This window comes from Podarcis cretensis (genome assembly GCF_951804945.1).
Source record: "Podarcis cretensis genome assembly, chromosome: 5".
Lineage (NCBI taxonomy): Eukaryota > Metazoa > Chordata > Lepidosauria > Squamata > Lacertidae > Podarcis > Podarcis cretensis.
The window spans coordinates 53,851,448-53,875,335 of record NC_137174.1 but is presented as its reverse complement, the minus strand read 5'-3'; the positions used below and the strand labels follow the sequence as shown (position 1 = coordinate 53,875,335).

General features: G+C 43.9%; 1 protein-coding gene across 3 annotated transcripts in view; it reads left to right on the top strand.

Moving 5' to 3' along the window:
* Positions 1-23,888, top strand: part of MXI1 (MAX interactor 1, dimerization protein) — a 79,428-nt gene that overhangs the window by 8,687 nt on the left and 46,853 nt on the right. For 2 of the 3 annotated variants that reach the window (XM_079976115.1, XM_079976114.1), the window contains exon 2: positions 9,347-9,479. In XM_079976115.1, coding sequence (XP_079832241.1) covers positions 9,347-9,479 — 133 coding nt within the window. Of the gene's footprint in view, positions 1-8,165; positions 8,914-9,346; positions 9,480-23,888 lie in introns of those variants that run through there. The other variant, XM_079976116.1, reaches the window with a different exon arrangement.

Below are 23,888 nucleotides of genomic sequence, written 5' to 3'. Positions count from 1 at the left end.
TCAAGGGTAAAAGATTACACACAGGGTGCACAGCAAACAGGGGACACAGAAAGGGCTGAACTCCTCAATGCCTTCTTTGCCTCAGTCTTCTCCGATAAAGAAAACAATGCCCGACCTGAAGAATTTGGAGCAAATGATTCAGCAGAGGAAACACAGCCCAGAATAACTAAGGAGATAGTACAAGAATACTTGGCTAGTTTAGATGTATTCAAGTCTCCAGGGCCAGATGAACTGCATCCAAGAGTATTAAAAGAACTGGCAGATGTGATCTCAGAACCACTGGCAGTCATCTTTGAGAATTCCTGGAGAACAGGTGAAGTCCCGGCAGACTGGAGGAGGGCAAATGTCCCTATTTTCAAAAAGGGGAAAAGAGAGGACCCAAATAATTACCGCCCAGTCAGTCTGACATCAATACCAGGGAAGATTCTGGAGCGGATCATTAAGCAAACAGTCTGTGAGCACCTAGAAAGGAATGCTGTGATCACCAATAGTCAGCATGGATTTCTGAAAAATAAGTCATGTCAGACTAACCTGATCTCATTTTTTGACAGAATTACAAGCCTGGTAGATGAAGGGAACGCAGTGGATGTAGCCTACCTTGATTTCAGCAAGGCATTTGACAAGGTGCCCCATGATATTCTTGTAAAGAAGCTGGTAAAATGCGGACTTGACTATGCTACCACTCAGTGGATTTGTAACTGGCTGACTGACCGAACCCAAAGGGTGCTCATCAATGGTTCCTCTTCATCCTGGAGAAGAGTGACTAGTGGGGTGCCACAGGGTTCTGTCTTGGGCCTGGTCTTATTCAACATCTTTATCAATGACTTGGATGATGGACTCAAGGACATCCTGATCAAATTTGCAGATGACACCAAACTGGGAGGGGTGGCTAACACCCCAGAGGACAGGATCACATTTCAAAACGACCTTGACAGATTAGAGAACTGGGCCAAAACAAACAAGATGAATTTTAACAGGGAGAAATGTAAAGTATTGCACTTGGGCAAAAAAAATGAGAGGCACAAATACAAGATGGGTGACACCTGGCTTGAGAGCAGTACATGTGAAAAGGATCTAGGAGTCTTGGTTGACCACAAACTTGACATGAGCCAACAGTGTGACGTGGCAGCTAAAAAAGCCAATGCAATTCTGGGCTGCATCAATAGGAGTATAGCATCTAGATCAAGGGAAGTAATAGTGCCACTGTATTCTGCTCTGGTCAGACCTCACCTGGAGTACTGTGTCCAGTTCTGGGCACCACAGTTCAAGAAGGACACTGACAAACTGGAATGTGTCCAGAGGAGGCAACCAAAATGGTCAAAGGCCTGGAAACGATGCCTTATGAGGAACGGCTAAGGGAGCTGGGCATGTTTAGCCTGGAGAAGAGGAGGTTAAGGGGTGATATGATAGCCATGTTCAAATATATAAAAGGATGTCACATAGAGGAGGGAGAAAGGTTGTTTTCTGCTGCTCCAGAGAAGCGGACACGGAGCAATGGTTCCAAACTACAAGAAAGAAGATTCCACCTAAACATTAGGAAGAACTTCCTGACAGTAAGAGCTGTTCGACAGTGGAATTTGCTGCCAAGGAGTGTGGTGGAGTCTCCTTCTTTGGAGGTCTTTAAGCAGAGGCTTGACAAACATATGTCAGGAGTGCTCTGATGGTGTTTCCTGCTTGGCAGGGGGTTGGACTCGATGGCCCTTGTGGTCTCTTCCAACTCTATGATTCTATGATTCTATGATTCTATGCCCTAATTACACAAAGTATTAATTATTTAGACATATTTATCAATGCACATGTTAGTGACAAGCAATGCTTCAGAAAGTGTGACTGACATCCAGCTAAGTAATACTTGTAGAATTGTTTATTTCACTGGGTCTGCTCTAAGTATGATAAAAACAGGATATTGCCCAGCGTCTCTGAAACCAAGTGTGGTTATTTCCATATATAAAGTTTGGGAAAGTGTTTTCATAAGAAAACACTTTTCTTTCATTATCTTAAGATAAACCAGAGCCTGCTTCTTCAGTTTGGTGTGTTGACAATCTGAGTTTGTGCTTATGAACAGGAATTTGCTATGGAGGTCTTTCCTTGGATTAAGGATCTTGTTAAGAGATGGAAGGGGTTGGGTGCTGAAGTGGCCATTAATAAGATGTAAACAGCCCCTTTCTTAAAAGGTCAAGTGGGAAGAGGCAGCCCATTGGTGTCAAAGCTGCCAATTGGCATGCAGTGAAAGCCAAAGAATAAACTGACAAGGACATCATTACCCATAAAAGGTGCTCTCTTCTTCTCCCTGACTGTGACCTGATCTGTACTTCTCGAGGGTACTCTGACTTTCCATTTGATGGTTACTTTGCTGTGGTGTGTGTCTTGTGATATGAGAGGTTTTTAACAAGCTGTCACAAGACTTTCCAAGGAAATGATGAGAAGTTCATTTAAAGGGGGGGGGGGCTGCATTATTTGCTGTGGTTGATGTTTACAGAAGAAAGCTCAACCGAAAAGTTGATGTGAGAAGTAAAATTCCAAAATACCTCCGAACAACGCCCCTCCTCCACAGCCTAACTGTGTTTTCTGGGTGTGGGGAGAAATATAGCACTTTTGCTAAGCAAATTTTACAGCCATTATTTCCTTCAATCTCAGAAAACTCCTAAAATGGCCCAGCTTTCCAGATGAGGAGCTGAGCTTGAAAGGCAATTGTTTACATACAGTTCCTGGGAGGGGGGGTGTTATGGATTAGTCAGCATCATGAGACACCCTGATGTAGCTTTGAACCTTTCACTGATGGCACAAACATTTTGGCAGATAATTCCAACTCACTGGATTGTTGTTGTGAATCTAGCAACCACACCACAGTGTAATTTGCCTATAGAAGAGGGATGGGCCCTCCAGATGTTGTTGGACTCCAGCCCCATCAATCCCAGACATGGTTACCCTTGGTTTGGATGGACACTTTCACTCAGTCCGCACCTTGCATCTCTCAGGTCTGCGTCATGAGATGTTGAACCGTGTGCCCTGTTACGGAAAGCCAGCATGTTGGCGATCCAATCCCTATGATATGAGAACTGAAGGGAAAGGTAACAGTGAACACTTTGACAGAAGACTGTTTTGCTCATTTAGTAGGAGAGTGACTTTCTGCAGTTAAGACCCGTCCTAGAAGACAGTCATGAAACTGGATGGCATTCACCTACAGTCAGTTTTACAGGGTACTAAATGCCATCTAATTTGTAACCCGCTCTTCTGCCAAAGTGATCAGACAACCACCCCACCCTTGATAACATTTTTTCTATGCATTGTGATAGGTATTGTGATAGTTTGCCGTGCCTCATTGGTGAGATCAACTTCTATGTGTTGGGGTGCATAGAACCCAATGCACTTTGGCTCTTGCAACATGATGTGCAGGAAATAGGGCACGGGAAATAGGGCACAGGTTCATGCCAGTCTATGTGCTCATTAGTGCATGCCAAGGGGCAGGGCCAGATGGCACAATTACATTTGGCACCTGCACACAAATAAAATGCTATCTGCACAAGGCGACAGCGGTGGGGATTCCCACATGGTCTCCCTTCTAAGCACTGCTCAGGACCAAACCCTCTTAGCTTCATCACTAGAACTCTTCACGGGCCTTCATATTTTCTGGGCTAAGGAATGCAGACCAACATTTGAAAATCCTAATCAAAGATATAGGCTGTGTACACACCAAACATTTAAAGCATCCCCTGACAAGAATCTTGGGAACTGTAGTTCCCTCCTTGAAGTGCTACAACTCCCAGTACCCTTAAACTACAGTTCCTAGGATTATTTGGGGGGGTGCTTTACATTTTTAGCCATAGTTGTCTCCTCCCTTGATGCCCCCAACACTTGCTGAAATTATAGACTTTTAGAAGGGGAAAGGACCTTGTTTGTCTGGAGCGGGCAGTAAGGCATGCACCAACAGTGATGTGCTTTCGGCTCTTGTTGAAAACTCACTTGTTCTCCTAGGCCTTTGAGGCTCGTTAGTATGAGCTTGCTGTATTTTAGTTTGGTTCTTTGGGTGGTGTCATATTTATTTTTGAATTGTAATGATCTGAATGGCTTTGCATTTTATATTGTTGTGGGTTGCCTCGAATGTTTTGAATAGAAGGTGGCATATAAATGCATTGAATAAATAAGTATTTCTCAGCTCAAGGGCTACATGCCTTCATGGACAACGCTCCAGGAGTTGCATGCCAGTGCTGGGCAGGGCCAGCAAAAGCAACAGAGCAATGGACTCTTACCTTTGTTCAGCTGGGTACTTTCCTGCAATGAAGATTTATGACATTTATACCCCGCCTTTCTTCTGTCATGAACCCCAAGGCAGCTTACGTGTGGTTTCCAGGGAGTCACCCATCCACGTGTCTACACACAATACACTGTGTACACAGTGTGCACCTTTAAAGCACATTCAAAGCACATTCTTATCTTCAAAAAATTCTGGGCACTGTTTACCCCTTGCAGAGTTAGAATTCCCAGCAACCCTCAAACTCCAGTGCCCAGAATTCTTTGAGGGAAAGAATGTGCTCTGAATGTGCTTCAAAGTTATTAGTCTTTTATCCAGGCACACGAGATGGACACATTCCAGCCAGGCAAAAGCGCAGGACTGGAGTGTAGGCTTGGAGAGCCTTATATAGCTCCTGGGCCCAAGGCTTCCCACCCTTGTAGGGGATCTTGTCCAAGCTCCTGCTCCATGCAGGGCACAGTCCTGGGTTGTTTTGAGTTTGCCCAAGCCACATTCCTGCAGGTATGTTAGGAGCTTTTTATGAAATACTAAATAAATAACTAATTCACTTGCCCAGGATCCTAGAATTGCACAATCCACTTGTGATTCTTCCTTTACTGTGTACCCACTATACTTTTAAAGAACATTCAAAACACATTTCCCTACTTAAAAAATAAAATAAAATCTCCAGCTTTGCTAACATAAGGATTACTGCATACTATATTTCTTTGCTTCTTCCTTCTGTCTTGCAATTAGAGCTAGAGGCATGCCTGAAGAACTGCTAGCGTTTATATTTTTGCAGAGACAACAGCTGTGCTTCTCTGTCCCTACAGTTTTTGGGACAACCTGAGATCCTTTGCATGAAGCCTGGTCTAAATTCAGTGGTGTAGCGTGGGTTGTCAGCACCCGGGGCAAGGCAAGTAATTTGCGCCCCCTAACCCGTGGATTTGCACCCCCTAACCCTAACCCCCAGATGTTGCGCCCAGTGCGGCCGGCCCCCCCTGCACCCCCCACGCTACACCACTGTCTAACTTAATTAAGGCTGCAATCCTATGCACACTCACCTGGGAATAAGACGCATCAAACATAGGAAGTCTTACTTCTGAATAAGGAAACATGCATAGGATTGTCCTGTACTTCTGCACAGCATGTCCTCCCCATCATTCTGTCTTCAACTATTACCAGTGCTTTTTTTCTGGGGGGATGCAGGGGTACACATACCCCTAAACATTTTGTGAATCTAAGTTTGGCTTCACTGAGGGGCAGTATTTCAATATGAATAGGGAAATGAGAGTACCCCTAAACATTTTTTTTAGAAAAAAAGCACTGACTATTACAAATTGCAGACATTGTCTTTCCATCATGTGCTCAGCAGTTCTGTGTGCCCCCTTCTCTCTCTCTCTCTCTCTCTCTCTCTCTCTCTCTCTCTCTCTCTGTGTGTGTGTGTGTGTGTGTGTGTGTGTGTGTTTACTATCCAGTTTGCTGAAGAGTTTAGATCACCTGAAAAGCTGGCTAATTTCTTTATGGCTTTTAATTTGTTCCTAATAAAAGTATGATGTTACTCTTGCTTTTGTGTGACAGTTTATGTTGCATTTTTTGTTAGCCTAGGTGGCTCAGTTTATAACTTCTAATGTTTTTCTTTTCTTTGTTTTTATTTGCTGATGTTTGATTAGCTGAATTTTAATCAACCTGCAGAACAGGTTAGTTCAATCTGGCCTATTATTGCATTTCTAGAGTGGCAACAATGGCAGCACCAATAAAAAGGATGGGGGGGGGCATAGAAGCAGAAAAGTGGACTTCTGAAATTTATTTCTATAACAGGATTTAGATACTTAATGATCCAAACCTGTAGGCAGCTTACCTAAAACATCTACATTAAAATTACCAATAAAATCAGGTGTTTAAAAAGGTTAAGCTGAAAAAATTAAAAACAGAAATAAAACCAGCACTTAAAAATATGAATTGCAAACTAAAGTTACATATTAAAATATGTGCCTGGGTAGCTTGTTAAACAAACAAACAAACAAACAAACAAACAAACAGTACAGCAAAAGCTCTTGCCTAATATCTATGAGCAGGGAATTCCGAAGTGTACATGCTGCCACACTGAAGAATAAAACATGAGGGTGAGAGTGAGCTTTCTCCTTACATTACTGTGGTACCTCGGGTTACATACGCTTCAGGTTACAGACTCCGCTAACCCAGAAATAGTACCTCAGGTTAAGAACTTTGCTTCAGGATGAGAACAGAAATTGTGCTCTGGCGGCATGGCAGCAGCAGGAGGCCCCATTAGCTAAAGTGGTGCTTCAGGTTAAGAACAGTTTCAGGTTAAGAACAGACCTCCGGAACGAATTAAGTACTTAACCCGAGGTACCACTGTATATTGAAGAGAAATGACAGTATTTTTCACATTAACACTCACGTCCTAAACCTATTTTCTCTTAAGTAAGGCTGCAATTCTAATCCTGTTTACCTGGAAGTAAATTCCACTGAATTCAATAGGGCTTATGTATAAGTAGCCATTGGTTAGGCTTGTGCTGTTAGTCCAATTGATTTTGATGGAATTAGCTTTCAAGTAGTAAGCCTGCTTAGGTATTCAGCCTTCTTTTAATTTTCAGTTGATTATTTGGGAATAATCTGAATATGAAAAGTGCATCTCCTTGAAATAATTACAGGGGTCTGGCAAAGTGGTAGGGGGTGGGTGAAGGAAAGGACCACTTGTGAGAAGGGTGCATGCTTGCTTTCCATCAACCGTTCCTCTGCTCCCACCGATGAAATAACCAGGGATCTTTGATCACCAGTCAAAAATTAAAATACTTGATAACGCTTCAGATGACGCTGGCCAGCAGCAACAAACCACCTATCAGACTGGCATGGAGACAAATCAGCCCTCCTAAGTGGGAGCCTTTCATGCAAACAGAGTGGGCAGTTCTAGGCTGAGATATTCCTGTCCTGATAAGACTCCAGAAGCTGAGATTTGGCAGTGCTGATTCTGAATACGTTTGACCTTGTGCTTTTTACACCACCTCGGGTGGATTAACAGCAGGGTCCCCATCCAGACTAACCCTCCTACTACCGCGTTTTTACCGGACAGCTCTGCCACATAGGGAACATGAGGTGAAGGATTTTCGTCCAATCAAAAATGTGTTTACTTCGAAATAAGTCCCACTGATCTCAGCGAAACTGACTTCCGGCGTCTGCTCGAAGAGTTGCAAGAGCAGAATTTTGTAGTTTTGACGGCAGGCATTAAAATGCTTTTAAAAAAATAAAAATACAGTAAAAGCAATACAGATCATATGCAGTCTTGTAATGTCACCCCTCCCCATACACACACGTTTGTGTCACAATTCCGTGCACACTGACTTGAAATCAGTGGCGCTTAATCCGAGTAGACCCAGATAGGCTCTGGCTCGTAAAAGCTGTTCTGTGCAAGTTAGGGGCTTAATTTGCACAAAGTGCGAGTGACACTTGAAAATGCAAGCGATTTCCTTCAACGAGCGTCTTGGCGGAAAGAAACTCGCCTGCATCACTTAAAAGGTCTCACTGAGCCTAGATCTCGAATTGTGTTAAATAAACGAGGAAGGGGCTTCCCCCATTTCTGCCCCCCCCCCAAAAAAAAAATCGCAGGGGTGCAACGGGAAGGAGGATGGACGAATGAAGCCAGCCTGCCTCAGCGATGAACGCCTCGCTGCTGTAGCCGCTTTCGTCCAGCCACGAAAGGGTGCGCGCAACGCGGAAGGCAAGAGGCTTCCCAAAATGCCATTGCTATTGCTGCTCCCGTGCACGCTCCCCGCCCTTGAAGGGGGAGCGCAGGCAGGGAAACTACATTTCCCAAGCGGCCCCGCGGCAGAGTCTTCTCATATGTGTGTGTGTGCGTGCGCGTGTGTGAGTGTCCCCTCCCCCCGCCTCCCATGATTTCTAACCAGAGGTAAACAAACTGTGAAAGAGGCAGGGACCTACAGGATCTGCTGCAGGAGGCGGAGAGAAAACGGCCGCCAGATCCCAGGGAACAGGGCTTGGACCATGGATGCAGGGGCAGCCCCGAGGTGGAGAGGGAAGGTGTAGGGTCAAGGGAAGGAGCGGGCAGCGGCGGCGAGCAAGGATGCAGGACTAGCGGGGCAAGGCTGACGGAGAGGTCGGAGGAGGGATCGATGGTGGGACTCGGCGTGTAGGGAGGGGAAGGCGCGGGGCAAGATCGGCGGAGAAGGGGGGAAGAGCACCCGAGAGCCAAGGATCAGGACTGGGGGGTCGCGGGCAGGATCGGTGCTCCTTGACCAGGGGATGAAGAAGGGGGGTAGCAGACTGAGCGCCAGGCTCTCGAGGTAGGATGTGGGCAGGGTCCAGGGGCAACTACGGCAGGAGTTGTTAGATCCTCTCCATTTCTTGGTCTCGCTGATCAAACTTCCCGGAGGCATCAGAAGGGACCCCCCAGCCCCTTAGTACCGCCTCGCCTGCTCCCCTGTGCCCGTCCCCTCCCGGTAAGAGGAAGCAGAGTTGTTGCCACCCTTGCTGTAAAAGGGGAGAGCGGGGAGTCCTTCCTCTCAACTCTCCAGGAGAAGATCTAAGAGTGCCCAGGGGCTGGCAAGCGGCCTCATCCAGCCCAGGGGCTATGGAACGGGTGGAGATGATTAACATCCAGCGCCTTCTGGAGGCAGCTGAATACCTGGAGCGCAGAGAGAGAGGTAACTGGATTGAGGAAGGGGGTGGGGATTGGAGTGACACGTCCCCCATAAGGGGGAATTGTTCTCTCTCTCCTTTTTAATGAATGGGGTGTTTGGGGAGGGCTTGGGGGAAAGGGGGAGGGCGAGCAGGCTCACATGCTGTAGATAAATAGGGTGGAGAGATGCCCCCCCCTCAAATGGCAGAGTCTAGGCAGTGCTGGCATGCCATCCTAAGCATTTGCCTGCTATGTTCTGGGCTCTCCCTCGGACAGGTGGCTTGTTGTCTGTAGCCTCTGTGTCCCGCCAGAGTTCTTGGTGGTTTGAAGCCACTTCCTGAGGACTTCTCTCTGGGCTCGCTGAAGCTTCCTGCCTAAGTCCATGTGTCCTTGGAACCTACTGTTTTGTTCCCTCTTGACTGACCCTTCTCTTTCCCGTTTGCTGGTGATTTCTGCAGAGTGTGAGCATGGTTATGCCTCGACCTTCCCCTCCATGCCAAGCCTTGGACTGCAGGACCCAAAGCCACCGCAGAGGCTGAGCCGGGCAAGAAAGCATAGCAGCGGAGGGAGCAGCACGGGCACTGCTAACAGGTACCAATTGCAGGGAGTAAAAAAAAAAAAAAAAAAGCTTTTGTGATCCTTTGTAAGCCCATCAGGCACAATAGGCTGTATTTTGCTTGCAACTTCTGGGATTCAGTTTCCTTTTCTCTGCGATCTCACTTCCTCTCAGTCCTTGATAATCTGTAGGCTTGTGCCTTTTAATAGAAAAATTTCCCAATATGCTGTTGTGGTAGCTGGCTCTTTAAATCCAGCAGAGCGAGCTGGCTATGTAATGCCTCAGCTTCTGCAGGTTGTGCCATGCTGCTTTTATGTAATTTTCCATCCTTCATTCTCACTGAAGGCTTTTCTAAGCAAGGATGATTTTGCTCTAGGGAAACTAACTTTGGTTTTGAGCCTGATCCTATGCATGTTACCTCTGAAATGAGTCCCACTGTGTTCCATGGAGCTTATTCCTTGGTAAGTTTGTTAGGATTGTAGCCTAAATATTGTTTTGGAGAGTGCATACGTACCTGCAGTTCTAGATCTAGCTGTATTTGCTGAAACATTTCCCTAAGAAATTATAGGTGCCCCTTGATGTACTTTGCTTTGTGTTACTTCTGTGTAGTAGTAGTATGACCACATAATACAAAACTACCTACCACTATGTGAATGTATTGCTAATAGTGTAATGTAGAAACCTGCTTTGTATGCCTCATGTGGTATGCATTATGCAGTAGTGAGTTGTCAACAAGTTCTTGCAATCTTTTTTTTTTAAAAAAGAAGACCTGCACAGTTCTTTTCAATAAAGATAATATTTCTGAAGCCTCGTGGACTGCTTTAGTTGGAAGGTTTCACTTGTAATTTGATTTTGGTGGTTGCATTTTACTGAAATAAATTCATTCTATTGCTCTCTGTTGAATATACTTAAACCAACTTGTCCAAAGTTACCCAAGTGGCGCGTAATCATTCACTTCTTTAAAATGTTTGTGTTTGTGTGTATTGAAGTTAATTTAGAATCCATTTTGTAGAGACATGAAGTTATTAAAGCTAAACGATGCCCTCAGAATTAACCATATATAATGTCAGAATACCACATGCACAATTTCTGCATAGATGCCATTTTAGTTGCATGATGTGTCAAACAACATGCAGATTTGCCTAAAAATAATTTTGCTGGTTTGTTCCCCCAAAAGTCGCAGGAATTTTGTCCTGGGTTGTGATAACAGATAATAATAATAATAATAATAATAATAATAATAATAATCCAAGGAAGACCCTAGATTTAAAAGGACAGGAAGTGGACAGACTTTGGAAGGGATCCTTGGAAGGTCTCAAGGTGGTTCACAAGATAAAATTACAATATAAAAACCCAAAATACAAAATCAAAATATGAACAAAAACAGCTGAATAACCACCCCAAAACACATAAAAACAGTTAAAAACAATTAAAAAAACCAATTAAAAACAAGACACAATTGAAAAGCAGTTTAAAAGAATGTAAACAGTGGTCTTTGCTGGGCAGCAGCAGTCCTTTTGTAGTCTATCAGGCCTGTCCTGGGCCTGGTAGAGAGGCAGCAGCAGCACCCCCTGCAATGCAGGAACATGCACTGTCCCTTTTCAGGTATGGGGGTGGGGGTGCAAGGACAGGGAATGTAAAACATAGCAAATAGGGGTAAGTGGAAGCTGCTGATGGAAGGAGGGAAGGAACCATGAGTAAAAGGAAGCAAGGTGTGAGGTGAGAGAACTGCTAAAAAGACAGAAGAGGCAGAGATAAAGAAGGCTGAAAATCTAAGAGCCCATCTTTTTGCACGCTTATTCAAAAGTCAGTCCCATGAATACAAGGAAGGTTACTCCTTGGTTTGTCCCCCTCCCACTTCCAGAGCTCTGTGGTCATAGAATGTTCTGGAGTAAAATCTTGAGCAGAGTTCATGGGCATAATTGGTGATGAGTTTTCAGTGTGCTTTCTGTTTTCTTGATGGCATTTCTGTTCCTTCCTGGTGTTGACTTTATTGGTGGGGTGGGAAGGACTCAAACAGTTCTAAATTGAAGAGCACTTCAACATACAAGCCTGTGTGTGGTTAATATAAAAGTGTATTAATAGGTAAGGAGGGCTGAATTTAGAAGAACTGTTTCTAACTGTTGAGGCCTTCGCCTATGTTTTCTGAATCTCCAGCAAGCCTCAAAGCATATAAAATAATGTTCAGGGAGTGTTTTTGTTCCAGGAAGAGGAATTTCACTTTAGTAAAGCTGGAGTAATGATTACTTCACAACTTTCCTTACTTAGTAGGGTAAATGTAGTATTTGACACCATTTAGATTATTTGCCATGAAGAAGCTGTTGTTTTTCTGTGTTGGCATCAGCAGTAGGACAACAGGGGGTATATACTGAGTATATATACTGAGTATCAGGATTCCCAGCACTGAAGCATTCATTATCACAGGAACTTCATAAAAAACAAACAAACCCTGTGGGCTGGACAGGCATAAAACTAAATTTATTTTTCACCAGCCTGCTTCTAATACTAGAATTGCACTGGATTTGTGGGTAGGGAGAATCATGATTTGATGGAATACAGGGAGTATTCAAAAATTTAGTTCTGCTTGTCAATGTGCACCTTTTGTTGTAAATAATAGAACCTACCATTTTAGGTTCACATGACTGCACCATTTGCACGAGTCAGTGTGGCTGTCCCTACCATGCTTAGTTTGGCCTGCACTCTTCCCTTAGTAGTGCCATGCAGAATTGTGTGCTGTATTCTTCATATGACGTATGCTATGCTGTGCTTCTACCAAGCTAACATGGTAATTAGCAGGGCATGAATAAGGTGGTGAATGAAGCAGGCTGGTGAAAAATCTGCCGGTTTCCATGAGATGGAGGTATAATTTTGTGGCCCCCTACTTGTAATTTATTTTTGCTGTGGCATTTCCCCTGAGCATTGTTTGTTTATTTGTTCTGAAATTTTTGACTGCTTTCATACTTAAAAAAAAAGTCTAAGCAGTGTTCAACATGGTGCTTTAAAGCATGGAGCTGTGCCCTAAAACATAACATGAGAATATGACCCACAGATACAAAAAGCAGGATAAAAATGTAAACACATCAGAGGGGGAGAAAGATATAAGAAGAAAAAGAAAAGAAAAGAAAATCAGGAAAGGCTGGGGGGGGGGCAGAGACGTTTTTAATAAAGTGCCTAAAGCAGGTAACTGACGGTGTCTTGAGGATCTCAGAATAATCATTTGGCAATGTTCTCCATTGGAGATACCTGAACTGTGAAACATCACATCATAGTTCTTATAGTGCCTGTAGATTATGGGGTTCTCTGCTTAGCCTAAGTAGCAATGGTTATAAGAAAATTAGTTTCCATTTACAAAAGGAATGCTGATATTCTCTGGGTGCTGCATGTACAGCTAGATTCCAGGCCAGAGAACTGGCCTACGACTGCATTCACATGTAATGCTAAGCTATGTTGGCTGTTTTTGTGAAACCCAACTGCTCACAAATTGCATGCAACCTGAGCGCTCCTGCTTTGCGTCTCCCTTCCAGCAGCAGGGAAACAAACCATGGAGCATCTGGTTCAGCTTTATCTCTGCACCTGCAATCCTGGACTGTTTGACCCATGATGACTGCAGGTTCAGACACAGCTTTAAGCCAGGCAGCTCGTGCACGGTATGGTTTAGCTAACCATCCTTAATGGTTTAACCTTGTATGTGAATGCGGCCTTTGCTTTGTTGGGTGAAACCTCTGCACGTTTTCATCCCCTACAAAATATACTCTTGTCGCGTCCTTATTCTGGACATTCACTATTTTAATGCTTATTTGTTGTGAACGGGGGTTGGGGTTGGATTTTCCGTTTTCTACACAGATGTCATTTTGTCCCATTATAACTGAAGGGGTGGTTAACACGTCTGCTTGCCTAGCAGTTACTCATTTCAGCCTTGCATGCCAAAGCAGTGCTTCCCCATGTACTGCTCCTGAACAACTCTGAATTGTTTCAATAGGACTTGTGTGGGAGTGGAGTCTGGTGGATTGCAGCCTCGGTGGCTCTTCAATAGCCAAAGCATTATTGCATGAGCAGGAAATCAAGAAAGCCGCATGCATGCAGACGGATGCTTTTTCCAACATATAATCAGGTTAATGAAGTTAAAATGGTCTGTTGTGTAATCCCTCAGTCTAACAGGGTTCATGAAAGGATACGGCAAATTGAGGCTGAGAGCACTGGTGGCTGTTAGTAGGCAAAGCCAGGAGGTGCAGCTTCACACCCAGCTTGTGTAGGAAAGTGGAAGTGGACAATTTGGAGAGAGTTGCCCTGTAACAAAACTTGTGGCATATCTGAAACACCTAATACAGTGACTTGATGCTGAGTAAGGTAGAGTAAGTAGAGTGCTATGGTATTTTGGTCTCTAGGCTTGACTATTTGTGTTGCAATCCAATTCATGCTTTTATTTTTAGAAGAGCACGTTTAGCTGTCATCATTGTGGGAAGATGTTCGTTAAAGGGACAGAAGGCAAAAGTGGGCCTTGCTAGGATTTAAAATTAAGGTTTGTGAGGGGACCTCTTTCCCCTTGGCTCCTTTTCTCTCCTTATACCACCAGGCAGGGGCCATATCCCCTATCATCCTTTACTAGTCCTGGCTCTGCCAAATTAATTTGAACTGTATGGAATTTCCTTCAGAACCAATGGTGCAATATTAAGCATATTTATAGAGACATGGCATTTCTGAGCACGGAATTTGGGTCCTGTTGATTTAAGACTTGCTCCTAAGTAGACATGCATGAAGATTGGCTTCTAGCTTCTAAACAGCACAATCTCCTTTGCCAAAGTGGATATTGTAAGTTAAGTGTAGATCTAACCCAGACTCCATGGAGGGCATTGCATTGGTCTATAACAGAAAATAGAGAAACCTATTGAGAGAATAGGGACGCAGGTGGCGCTGTGGGTTAAAGCCTCAGCGCCTAGGGCTTGCCGATCGAAAGGTCGGTGGTTCGAATCCCTGCGGCGGGGTGCGCTCCCGCTGCTCGGTCCCAGCGTCTGCCAACCTAGCAGTTCGAAAGCACCTCCGGGTGCAAGTAGATAAATAGGGACCGCTTACCAGCGGGAAGGTAAACGGCGTTTCCGTGTGCGGCTCTGGCTCTGGCTCTGGCTCTGGCCAGAGCAGCGATGTCACGCTGGCCACGTGACCCGGAAGTGTCTCCGGACAGCGCTGGCCCCTGGCCTCTTAAGTGAGATGGGCGCACAACCCCAGAGTCTGTCAAGACTGGCCCGTACGGGCAGGGGTACCTTTACCTTTTATTGAGAGAATGAGTAGCTCAATAAGGTCATGGGGCATACTTGGTTTTTTTTTTGGGGGGGGGGGGGAACCTTCATTCATACATTATACAGTATCAAGAGATTTTGCTGTATACTATGTGTATACTTGGTAAACTCTGTAACTATTTTCAAGGACAAATAGTCCTAAATGGGGAGCGGGGAGGAAACACTGACCAAAATAAATCCTTCCATACTTATGTATGAATCAGCCACTGAGGGCAATGTTTGGCATCATGCTGTTCTACTCTTTCAAAGAAGATATCTGAAAAAAGTACTTATTTTGGAATATTTTTGTTCATCCTGAAGACATTTCTATGAATGTACATGCAAAGTGCACCCAAATTTCTATACTTCCAGCCACACTGTTTTTGAATGTCCAGGGCCTGATTTTAAGTAGTTTTAAGTAGCGCTGATGGCGGGACGCAGGTGGCGCTGTGGGTTAAAGCCTCAGCGCCTAGGACTTGCCGATCGAAAGGTCGGCGGTTCGAATCCCTGCGGCGGGGTGCGCTCCCGCTGCTCGGTCCCAGCGCCTGCCAACCTAGCAGTTCGAAAGCACCTCCGGGTGCAAGTAGATAAATAGGGACCGCTTACCAGCGGGAAGGTAAACGGCGTTTCCGTGTGCGGCTCTGGCTCGCCAGAGCAGCGATGTCACGCTGGCCACGTGACCTGGAAGTGTCTCCGGACAGCGCTGGCCCCTGGCCTCTTAAGTGAGATGGGCGCACAACCCCAGAGTCTGTCAAGAATGGCCCATACGGGCAGGGGTACCTTTACCTTTTAAGTAGCGCTGAGCCAAAATGGGAGATGAGCACTGAGTTTCATGAACATTTTATTTCTGTGAGAAATGTGCCTCCCTTTTCTGGGCAATTTTGCACAGCCCTTTGTGAAAGGGGTATGAAACTCCTTGCAAGGTGTTAGGTATGTAGAGGTGGGGAGGCATCCCTGTTGCTGAGGCACAATTGCTGCTCCATTGCAGCAGTTTAGTTACATGTAGTTGATTTCGTTAGGGCAGGATAGGGATGCACATCTGAACATAGTTGTACACAAGGCTTATTGTGACAGCACTCACTGGAACCTCTTACTTTGGCCGTCCTTAGCAGCCATTTTGTGATGGTACTCAAAGTACTTTTATCAGTGCAGAATATGCATACCAGCATCTCCCTTCTTCTTCTTCTTCTTCTTCTTCTTCTTCTTCTTCTTCTTCTTGCATAGGAGTATCCTATTGAAATCAGTGCAGTGGAGATGGTTAGTGTCTGCATCTGAATCCATATTCTTATGTGCTGTCTGTCCTAGCTCATGTCGTGCAACAAGAAAAGGAGGGACATTTGCTGTGTAATAATGGCATATGATGAAATTGCCTAGTGAAGCAAGTTGGGGACCAACAGCCTGGTGGCCTGAGCTTTAGGCATGGATTCTCTCTTTCCTTGTTCTCCTTCAGTGTGAGGGCAGTGGGTAAGCTTCCTTTGCCCTTGCTGAAATCATCGTATGTTCAAATATGGCTGTGCGATGACTTCATTCTGTTCACAGTGTGTGATCCCTAGTTAGCTAGAATTGCATAGTGAAGAAGCCCTTCATACACACACACACACACACACACACACACACATATATAAATAATAGGAACAATGGCAATGAACAGGCATGGAAGAAGGTAGGAGGTTTCTTGCAAACTTTTTGCCCCCTTCAAAATGCAGCGCTTGCTTTTGAAATAAAAAACATTTGTGAAAACATGGCACAGCACTGTTTTTAGTGTCATGTTTCCCAGATGAGCCCTGAAGCTCTTTGCAAAATCTAGGCCCAGTCAGAAAAGTCAATTGCTGTTTTGCTATGTTTAGGCAGTATACAATTCAGTGGTTTCAGTTTGTAGGGTGTGCTGTCCCCCCCCCCCCCCCCCCTTGTTTAGAAAGAGAATTGGCAAGGCTGCTGGCATTTTCTTAAGAACATGCTGTGGAGTGGCAACACAGAACATAGTGATAATGTTACACAAATAAAGTGACTTCCTTATTGCTGCTAGCACCATTAGGGGATATGAAAATCTCTTATGTAGGATTATTTTATGCAAGTTTAGTTAGAAGTACTGTATTTACTCGAGTCTAATGCCCCATCAAATCTAACACACACCTCAGTTTTCAGAACCTTGAAACAACTAAAAAAAGTTGGCAAATGTAAATGTGCCACCGAATGTAATGCACACCCTAATTTTAGCAACATAATTTGGCCAAAAAAGGTGAGCATTAGATTTGAGTAAGTATGGTAATTCTTACTGATTTCAGAAGTGCTAGTTCACATTTAAGTGTACAGTGGATTTGAACCTCGATTGATTTTATTGTAGCCACTTATAACCCATCTCTCAATTCAATAGATTCATAAAGTGGCTTATAAAATAATGGAAGGCCAAAAAATTACATAATCCATAAAAATAGTAACATAAAATGGCAACATAAAACAGTGGCATTGTTGTTTGTTAAAAGCCTGGATAAATGCATATGTTTTGGTTTGATATATTTTTAAAAGCCAGTTACCCCCAAGGTCCTGATCCTGCAAATGTTTTCATGAATTAAACTGCTGAAGTTTCTTCTCTGATGTGTTAAGGCTTGCACTGCTTATCTGATAGAATATTTTTGTCTGTAGAAATTCAGGATATTTTTGTCTGCATGAAATGAGGCATATGGACACTGATTATCAAAAGATCTTTCCAGATTGTTTTAAAATTTATTCATGAGGATCATCATAATGGAAAGGTCCTCCCAGATCCTTTGCTCTATACTTGTTTTGTTGTAATGGATTTGGGTTTATTTGTTTTGGTTTTGGTTTTACTCCCAGAAGCACCCCTTATTGGTCTGTTTCAGGTTTTAATTCTGATTGAATTTCTTTTTCTTCTGTCCTTTTTTCTGTTTTAGCCCTTGATTTCTGGTAAATTAAATACAGATGTTATTGAATCATTTTGAATTCTGTAAGGGCTTGTTCATCCATATCTCTCTCTCTCTCTCTCAACCTGAGTACTCAAAACTACCAGAATTTAAATAGCAAATTCCATGTGTTGTGCCATCAGTTGTGGATGATTCATGCCCATTTAAGTGGCTGGGCTTCCCTGCAATAAACAGAAGTGGGGCCCAATCCTTTTTCAGTCACCATTTCTGTGCACACTGCAGAGAAACCGAACCATTTAAATGCCCAGGTACCGTTTAGAACTGATGGCATGACTAAAGTAGTTTGGCATTTTTAAAAATGTAGCATGTGTCCACATTTAAAAAGTAAAATGTGAATGGCTCTGAAGCTGTGTTTCCAAATATATATTTGCAGGTGCGTTTTATATATGGTGCACACGAATGTGTCACTGTTGTGTGCAGTGTGTCCCGAGTTCATTACACACGATTGAATTCTGACAGATAACTGAGCCACAGTATACAAGACGAACGTGATTGCAGGTGGCATTGAGATGCCAGCAACCACATGGGGTTGTGTGCAATGTCAGCTGTGCTGGGTTACTCCTGATTTTATGGATTTAGAGATCTACCTTCTGACTCTTCTCTTCCCGCCTCAATGTATTGGAGCTGTGACAACGTATGTAGGATGTAGGCCTCTTAAACTCTTTTGCAGGGCTGATATTTTTAGAATACGCATACCACATACATGGGATGTTGTCCAGTACCTGGTAATATCTAGGAAGTGCAAATACTTGGGGATAGAGAGAGTTTAATTATATGTGCCAGATTTGTGCGATACAAAATACCTGTTTTGCCTGAACAACTATCCCAGAACCCTGTGGCAAAGGAGAGGCTTGCAGTAGGCGATGCTTTTTGACAGAACTGGGCTGCTTACTTCTGCATGTACATTGTTCTTCCTGTTTGGCCAAGAAAATAGGGGTGGTGTATATATTGTGGAACTATATGTTGGCTCCTTTCACTGGATTCTAATCCAAATGAAATCCAGCTTGAAAGCACGTGGATTTCGGCTGCTGCCTAACCAGATGGACTTAATATTTTGGTTATGCAGCAAGATGACTTGGTCTTTCTGTTATTCTGAGACTTCTGAAGCTTAGCGACTGCTTTAAAACCAGGTGCCTCTGGAGAACTGCTGAGCATTGCTGGCTTGAGGAAGCTGATTTGGTGGCCAAAAGTTTACCCATAGGAAAGATCACGAATGCATCCAGTGTGGTGTAGTGGTTATAGTGTCAAGCTAGGACAAGGGAGGTTCTGGTTTAGATTCCCATGCTGCCACAAGCTTGCTGGGTGACGCTAGGTTGAATAATAGTGGCTGGCCCAATAGGATTGCCATGAGGAGAAAGGAAGGGCACAGGACACCCTGTACTGCCCTGAGGTAGGATGGATGATATATTTAGCCCCAAGAGGTCCAACATGACCTCCTTTAAGGTTTTATTAGCTACAGAGACCACAGCTTTCCTGGATGTCTGTAGACTGATATTCCTATCAGGCTGGTCGTAGGAGGCCAGCTGTGGGAACCGCCCCACACTTATCAGAAAGGGAGCTGTGTATTTCTTAGAAACTGAACACTGCTGTTGCTAGGTTTCTGGAGGAAGAGTTAGCACTATTTTTGTGGCTTTAGGTTTGTGCCTGCTTTATTGCAATCCTGGCTTCTGCTTCTACAGACTTTAATGCCATGAGATCTTTTTGCTGGAAAGGACCTGCAGGTCATCTAGTCCAACAACTGTCCTCTATAGCCAAATGTTCCTAATGCAGTGGTGCTCTCCAGATGCTGTGGACTACAACTCCCATCACCTTTGAGCATGCAGCTGATGGGAGTTGTAATCTGAAATGTTTTGAGGGTACCATCTTGGCTACTCCTACCCGAGCAAAGCACTCTGGTTGAGGACAGCAGGATCCAAGGTGCCTAATGAAAGAAGAGGTGCCTCTTATCTTTAAAGACTATTAGCTTTTTTCAAGACAGATAGTTAAAAATACACACAAGGCATGGTGAACAAAATTCCTTTGGAGTTATCACTGGTCTGACCCTGGTGATGTGTACATTCTGAGCATGAAAGCAAGCTTCAAGGTACTCTTGAAGTTGCCCTTGCAGTTTAGAAATATTACCTAAAGCCTTTTGGAATATGTGGATTTTATGAAAAAGTGTCTTTTCAACTTACCAGGTTATGAAAATATTGAAAACTGCCCTCAATAAGATACAATAAGATACTTTATTTTATCTATAAAGCTGAGCAATATGTTTGAGTTGTTTTGTTTTTGTTCTGTAACTTTTATTTTATTACTTGTTGTTGTAACTGAATATTGGTTTATATGGATTAGTAACATTGAAAATGAAACACACACACCACAAAAGTGTCTGAAATATTGCTCAGGCCTCTCTAAACCTGGATCATAAATATCTGATACAGACACCTAGCTCTTTACCACCACCACGTCCAACCCTGATTTTTTTAGTGTTGATGCTATACTTTTGTGTCTTTTGGCCAGAGCTCTACAAACGGCATTGCAGCAAAAGTGCCACAGTTCTAACAGACATAGTTTGATAACCGCCATACTCAGAAATGTTCGGTGAAATAACTGCCTGATCTGGATCCAAATGTAGATTACTGATAGTTCTCCTGGTTACTTTCAAATTCCAGACCATACATATTGTTGTCATTTAGTTGTTTCTGACTCTTTGTGACCCCATGAACCAGAGCACACTAGGCACTCCTGTCTTCCACTGCCTCCTGCAGTTTGGCCAAACTCATGTTGGTAGCTCCGAGACCATACATATTAATCCATTTCTAATCTTGATTCCTTGTTGGTTTCTCAGTGCTGAAACCTTTGGCATATTCTCTTTCTGCTCCTGTGTTGTAGTGATTCCTAATGGTTATGACAAAACATTTTGCTGGTTGGTTGAGTTCTGCAATATTTCAGCCTTGGCTCTTCACTACCTTCCAAGCTCTCATGGAGACAAGAAGAAATCATGCTGCACATGTTATTATTGTAGAAGAGATGAGCTGATTGTGATGTAAAACCTGGGGCCAACCTAGAGGTGACTGCAACAGTCCCTTGCATTTAAACGTGGAACTACCTCCGTCACGTGCAAAGATGGAAGGAATCTCATGGAATGGAGAAGAATCCTTGCTCCACCCAGAATGTCTCTCCCTGAGCAACTTTTTACGCCTCTGATCCCAGCAGTAACCTTGGCTGGGTGAAAAGCACTTGGAACTTGGGGGGGGGGGAGTTGCAGAGGGGGTTTAGAGCCCCCTCGCACACATTGCTTTGCTGCTGTAAAAATAATGTTCTCTTTGCCTCCCACCTTCCTGTGACTGAGGTAGCCCTGTGTTTGAATGCACAGACTTGTTGCTATCATTCTGAGTTTGAGTCTTGGTACCAGGTTTCAGCAGTGGGGCAGTGTGACTCCAGTGGAAGGCTAGGGTCTGGAAGGTAAAGGTAAAGGTACCCCTGCCCGTAGGGGCCAGTCGTGTCCGACTCTGGGGTTGTGCGCTCATCTCACTTAAGAGGCCGGGAGCCAGCGCTGTCCGAAGACACTTCCGGGTCACGTGGCCAGCGTGACGAAGCTGTTCTGGTGAGCCAGCACCAGCGCAGCACACGGAAACGCCGTTTACCTTCCCGCTATAAAGCGGTACCTATTTATCTACTTGCACTTAGGGGTGCTTTCGAACTGCTAGGTGGGCAGGAGCTGGGACCGAAAGACAGGAGCTCACCCCGCTGCGGGGATTCGAACCGCCGACCATACGATCGGCAAGTCCTAGGCACTGAGGTTTTACCCACAGCGCCACCCACGTCCCTTTAGGATCTGGAAGACCTGGGCTCAAATCTAAACTCTGCTATGAAGTTCAGCGGGTGACCTTGGGCTAGTTGCACATTCTACTTCAGCTTCTTCACCCTATGGTACTAAATCTCTTTTTTTGCTGGAGCATATTTTTAGGTTTATTCTAGTGAGGGCAGACCAGTGAAGAAGCATGTGACTCTATTAGGATGCAGGTACATTCTGACTGGATTCTAACTATCACTCTGTGACTTGACCTATGCCTCAAGTTAAAACATAGCTCAAGCTCAAACCTGCCCAATTGCTTCCTCTGCCATTCTGAATTATAGCTTAATATCATTCCTCCCAGGGCGTGATCCAAAGGCATATGATACTACAATCTTGCTGGTCTTAAGTCAGGTCTTTGCTTAGATGGGAGACCAATCGCCTTAGGAACCCAAGTTCCATCATGGAAGAAAGGCGGAATAATAAATCGAATAATAAAATAAATCTTAAGGAAATATAAATTCATCAATACAGATATTTAAAATCAATTGACATGTCCAACCAATCCCAAAGGTCTTGGCACCCAGAAACCAAGCGAAGAAACATTGTTTGAGATGGGCAGTGAAACTGATCAAACTGCAAGTAATTTACAGTACTGTGTCAGTTTTTATTTCAAGTCACATTTATTTGTTCTAATTGAAAAAGTGAACATGGAAAAACAAAGGCTGGGTTATTTTCACACATTGGCTTGATTTTAAATGGCCACTTTTGACATGGAAAAGACATCACTAGATAGCAATGGCCATATGAATTGTTTCCCAAGTATATTTTTATAATTGTTATGTTTAGAGTGGCTCTGCCATCTTAGTAGTGTATAGAAATAAAAATAAAGACACAGGCAGTGCCCATGGATGTAACATTTTAAATATAAAACACATGTAGTGACACTCCAGTGAATTTAAATATATGTAAAGAGAATCTTGTGAGTTGCAATCAGTTTCCAGGATTGCTTGCTTCTCCTACAAGAGTTACTTTCTATGCCTCTGTAGGGGTTAACTTTGGGTATTCATGAGGCTGTATTTCTAAAGGTCGTTTTTCCATTCCCTGGAACAACATATTTTATTTAAATAAAGAAACTAGGTTAAGCAGATGTATTATTTTACACTGTCTTGGTTGTGCTGAGGACTTGACGTTGCTTAATATTTCAATAACTTACTAGTAGCAAAGGTCTGGGTTAGCAGTCCTGCTCAAAGCATTGCAATTGCCATTTTGCAAACTGGCCCTCATACTCTAGTGGGTGTATTATAGTCATTGGCCCAGATAGCACATCATATGAAACCATGGTTTTCAACTACCTGTGGTGTAATTTGAATGACAAATGTGCTGGTGCATTCTGTTCAGATGTTTCTGCAGGGGTGGTCCCCTCCTCCTGCTCTTGCCATACCGCAGATGAAAGAAGACTGAGTTTGGATTGTTGTTCAGACCAGGCTTGTGGATTGTTTTCTTCAAACAAACCATAAGCAGTAAGCCCAGAACAAACATTGGTTATCACTCAGGATTTCTTTGGAGGAAAGAAACTATGAGCTCAAGTCCAGGCAACACAACAATCCAGCCTTCTAAGGAACACCACAGGAACTTTTGAGCAGAGTTCAAAAGTACCCTACTCTTTGTAGCACAATAAGTTATTTGGACGAGTACACTACTCATGCACGTTAAACCCGTTCTTGTTATCAGATTATGGTTTAATGTGATGTGTGAACTGGGCCAATGTGTTGTATGCCTTTTATTCACCAGGTTAGGTCAGGTCTGTACATTTAAATAACCTTCCAGGACGTGTTGTTCCAAAACACGACTTCTCTTGAATTCCTATTTCTTTCAACGAGTCTAGTATAGCAGCAGAACTGTGAATTATGTCCCCTTCCCTAGGCTTCTTAAGTTCATCAGTATGAATGTGCAAAGAAGGCTGTTGACTCTATTCTGTCTTGGATTTTGCAGTTTACAGGGAACGTCAACAGCAACACAGGTTTATATGGGGAGACGGGAGAGAAACAGCCTCATTGTTCTGTTGCTCATATGTTTCTGCATGCTGCCTTGATGTGAAAAGATCTTTAGCTGCTTTGATGTATGAATTGTTTTAGAAATGTGAAAGTAAATTCCTCCTTTGTAATATCCACTTTGGGGAAAAAAGACGATGGTCGGTTAGGTTACAAAGAAGGGCGGGTAGAATGGGTTTGTTCCCTAGTGCCGTTCTGCAAACTGTTGTGCAAAGCACTAGGGGAGACCTTGCTGCACAAAGTACCTGCAGCTGCAAAGGCATTATGCAACGGCATGCCTGTACACTGTGTACATGAAGCTCTCCAGTGCATAGTAAATATTTCTCTGTTGCAAAGCTTGTTTTGCAGCAGGGTTTGGGGGATTTCAAACACCTTACTTGCCAATGTTTCCCAGTGA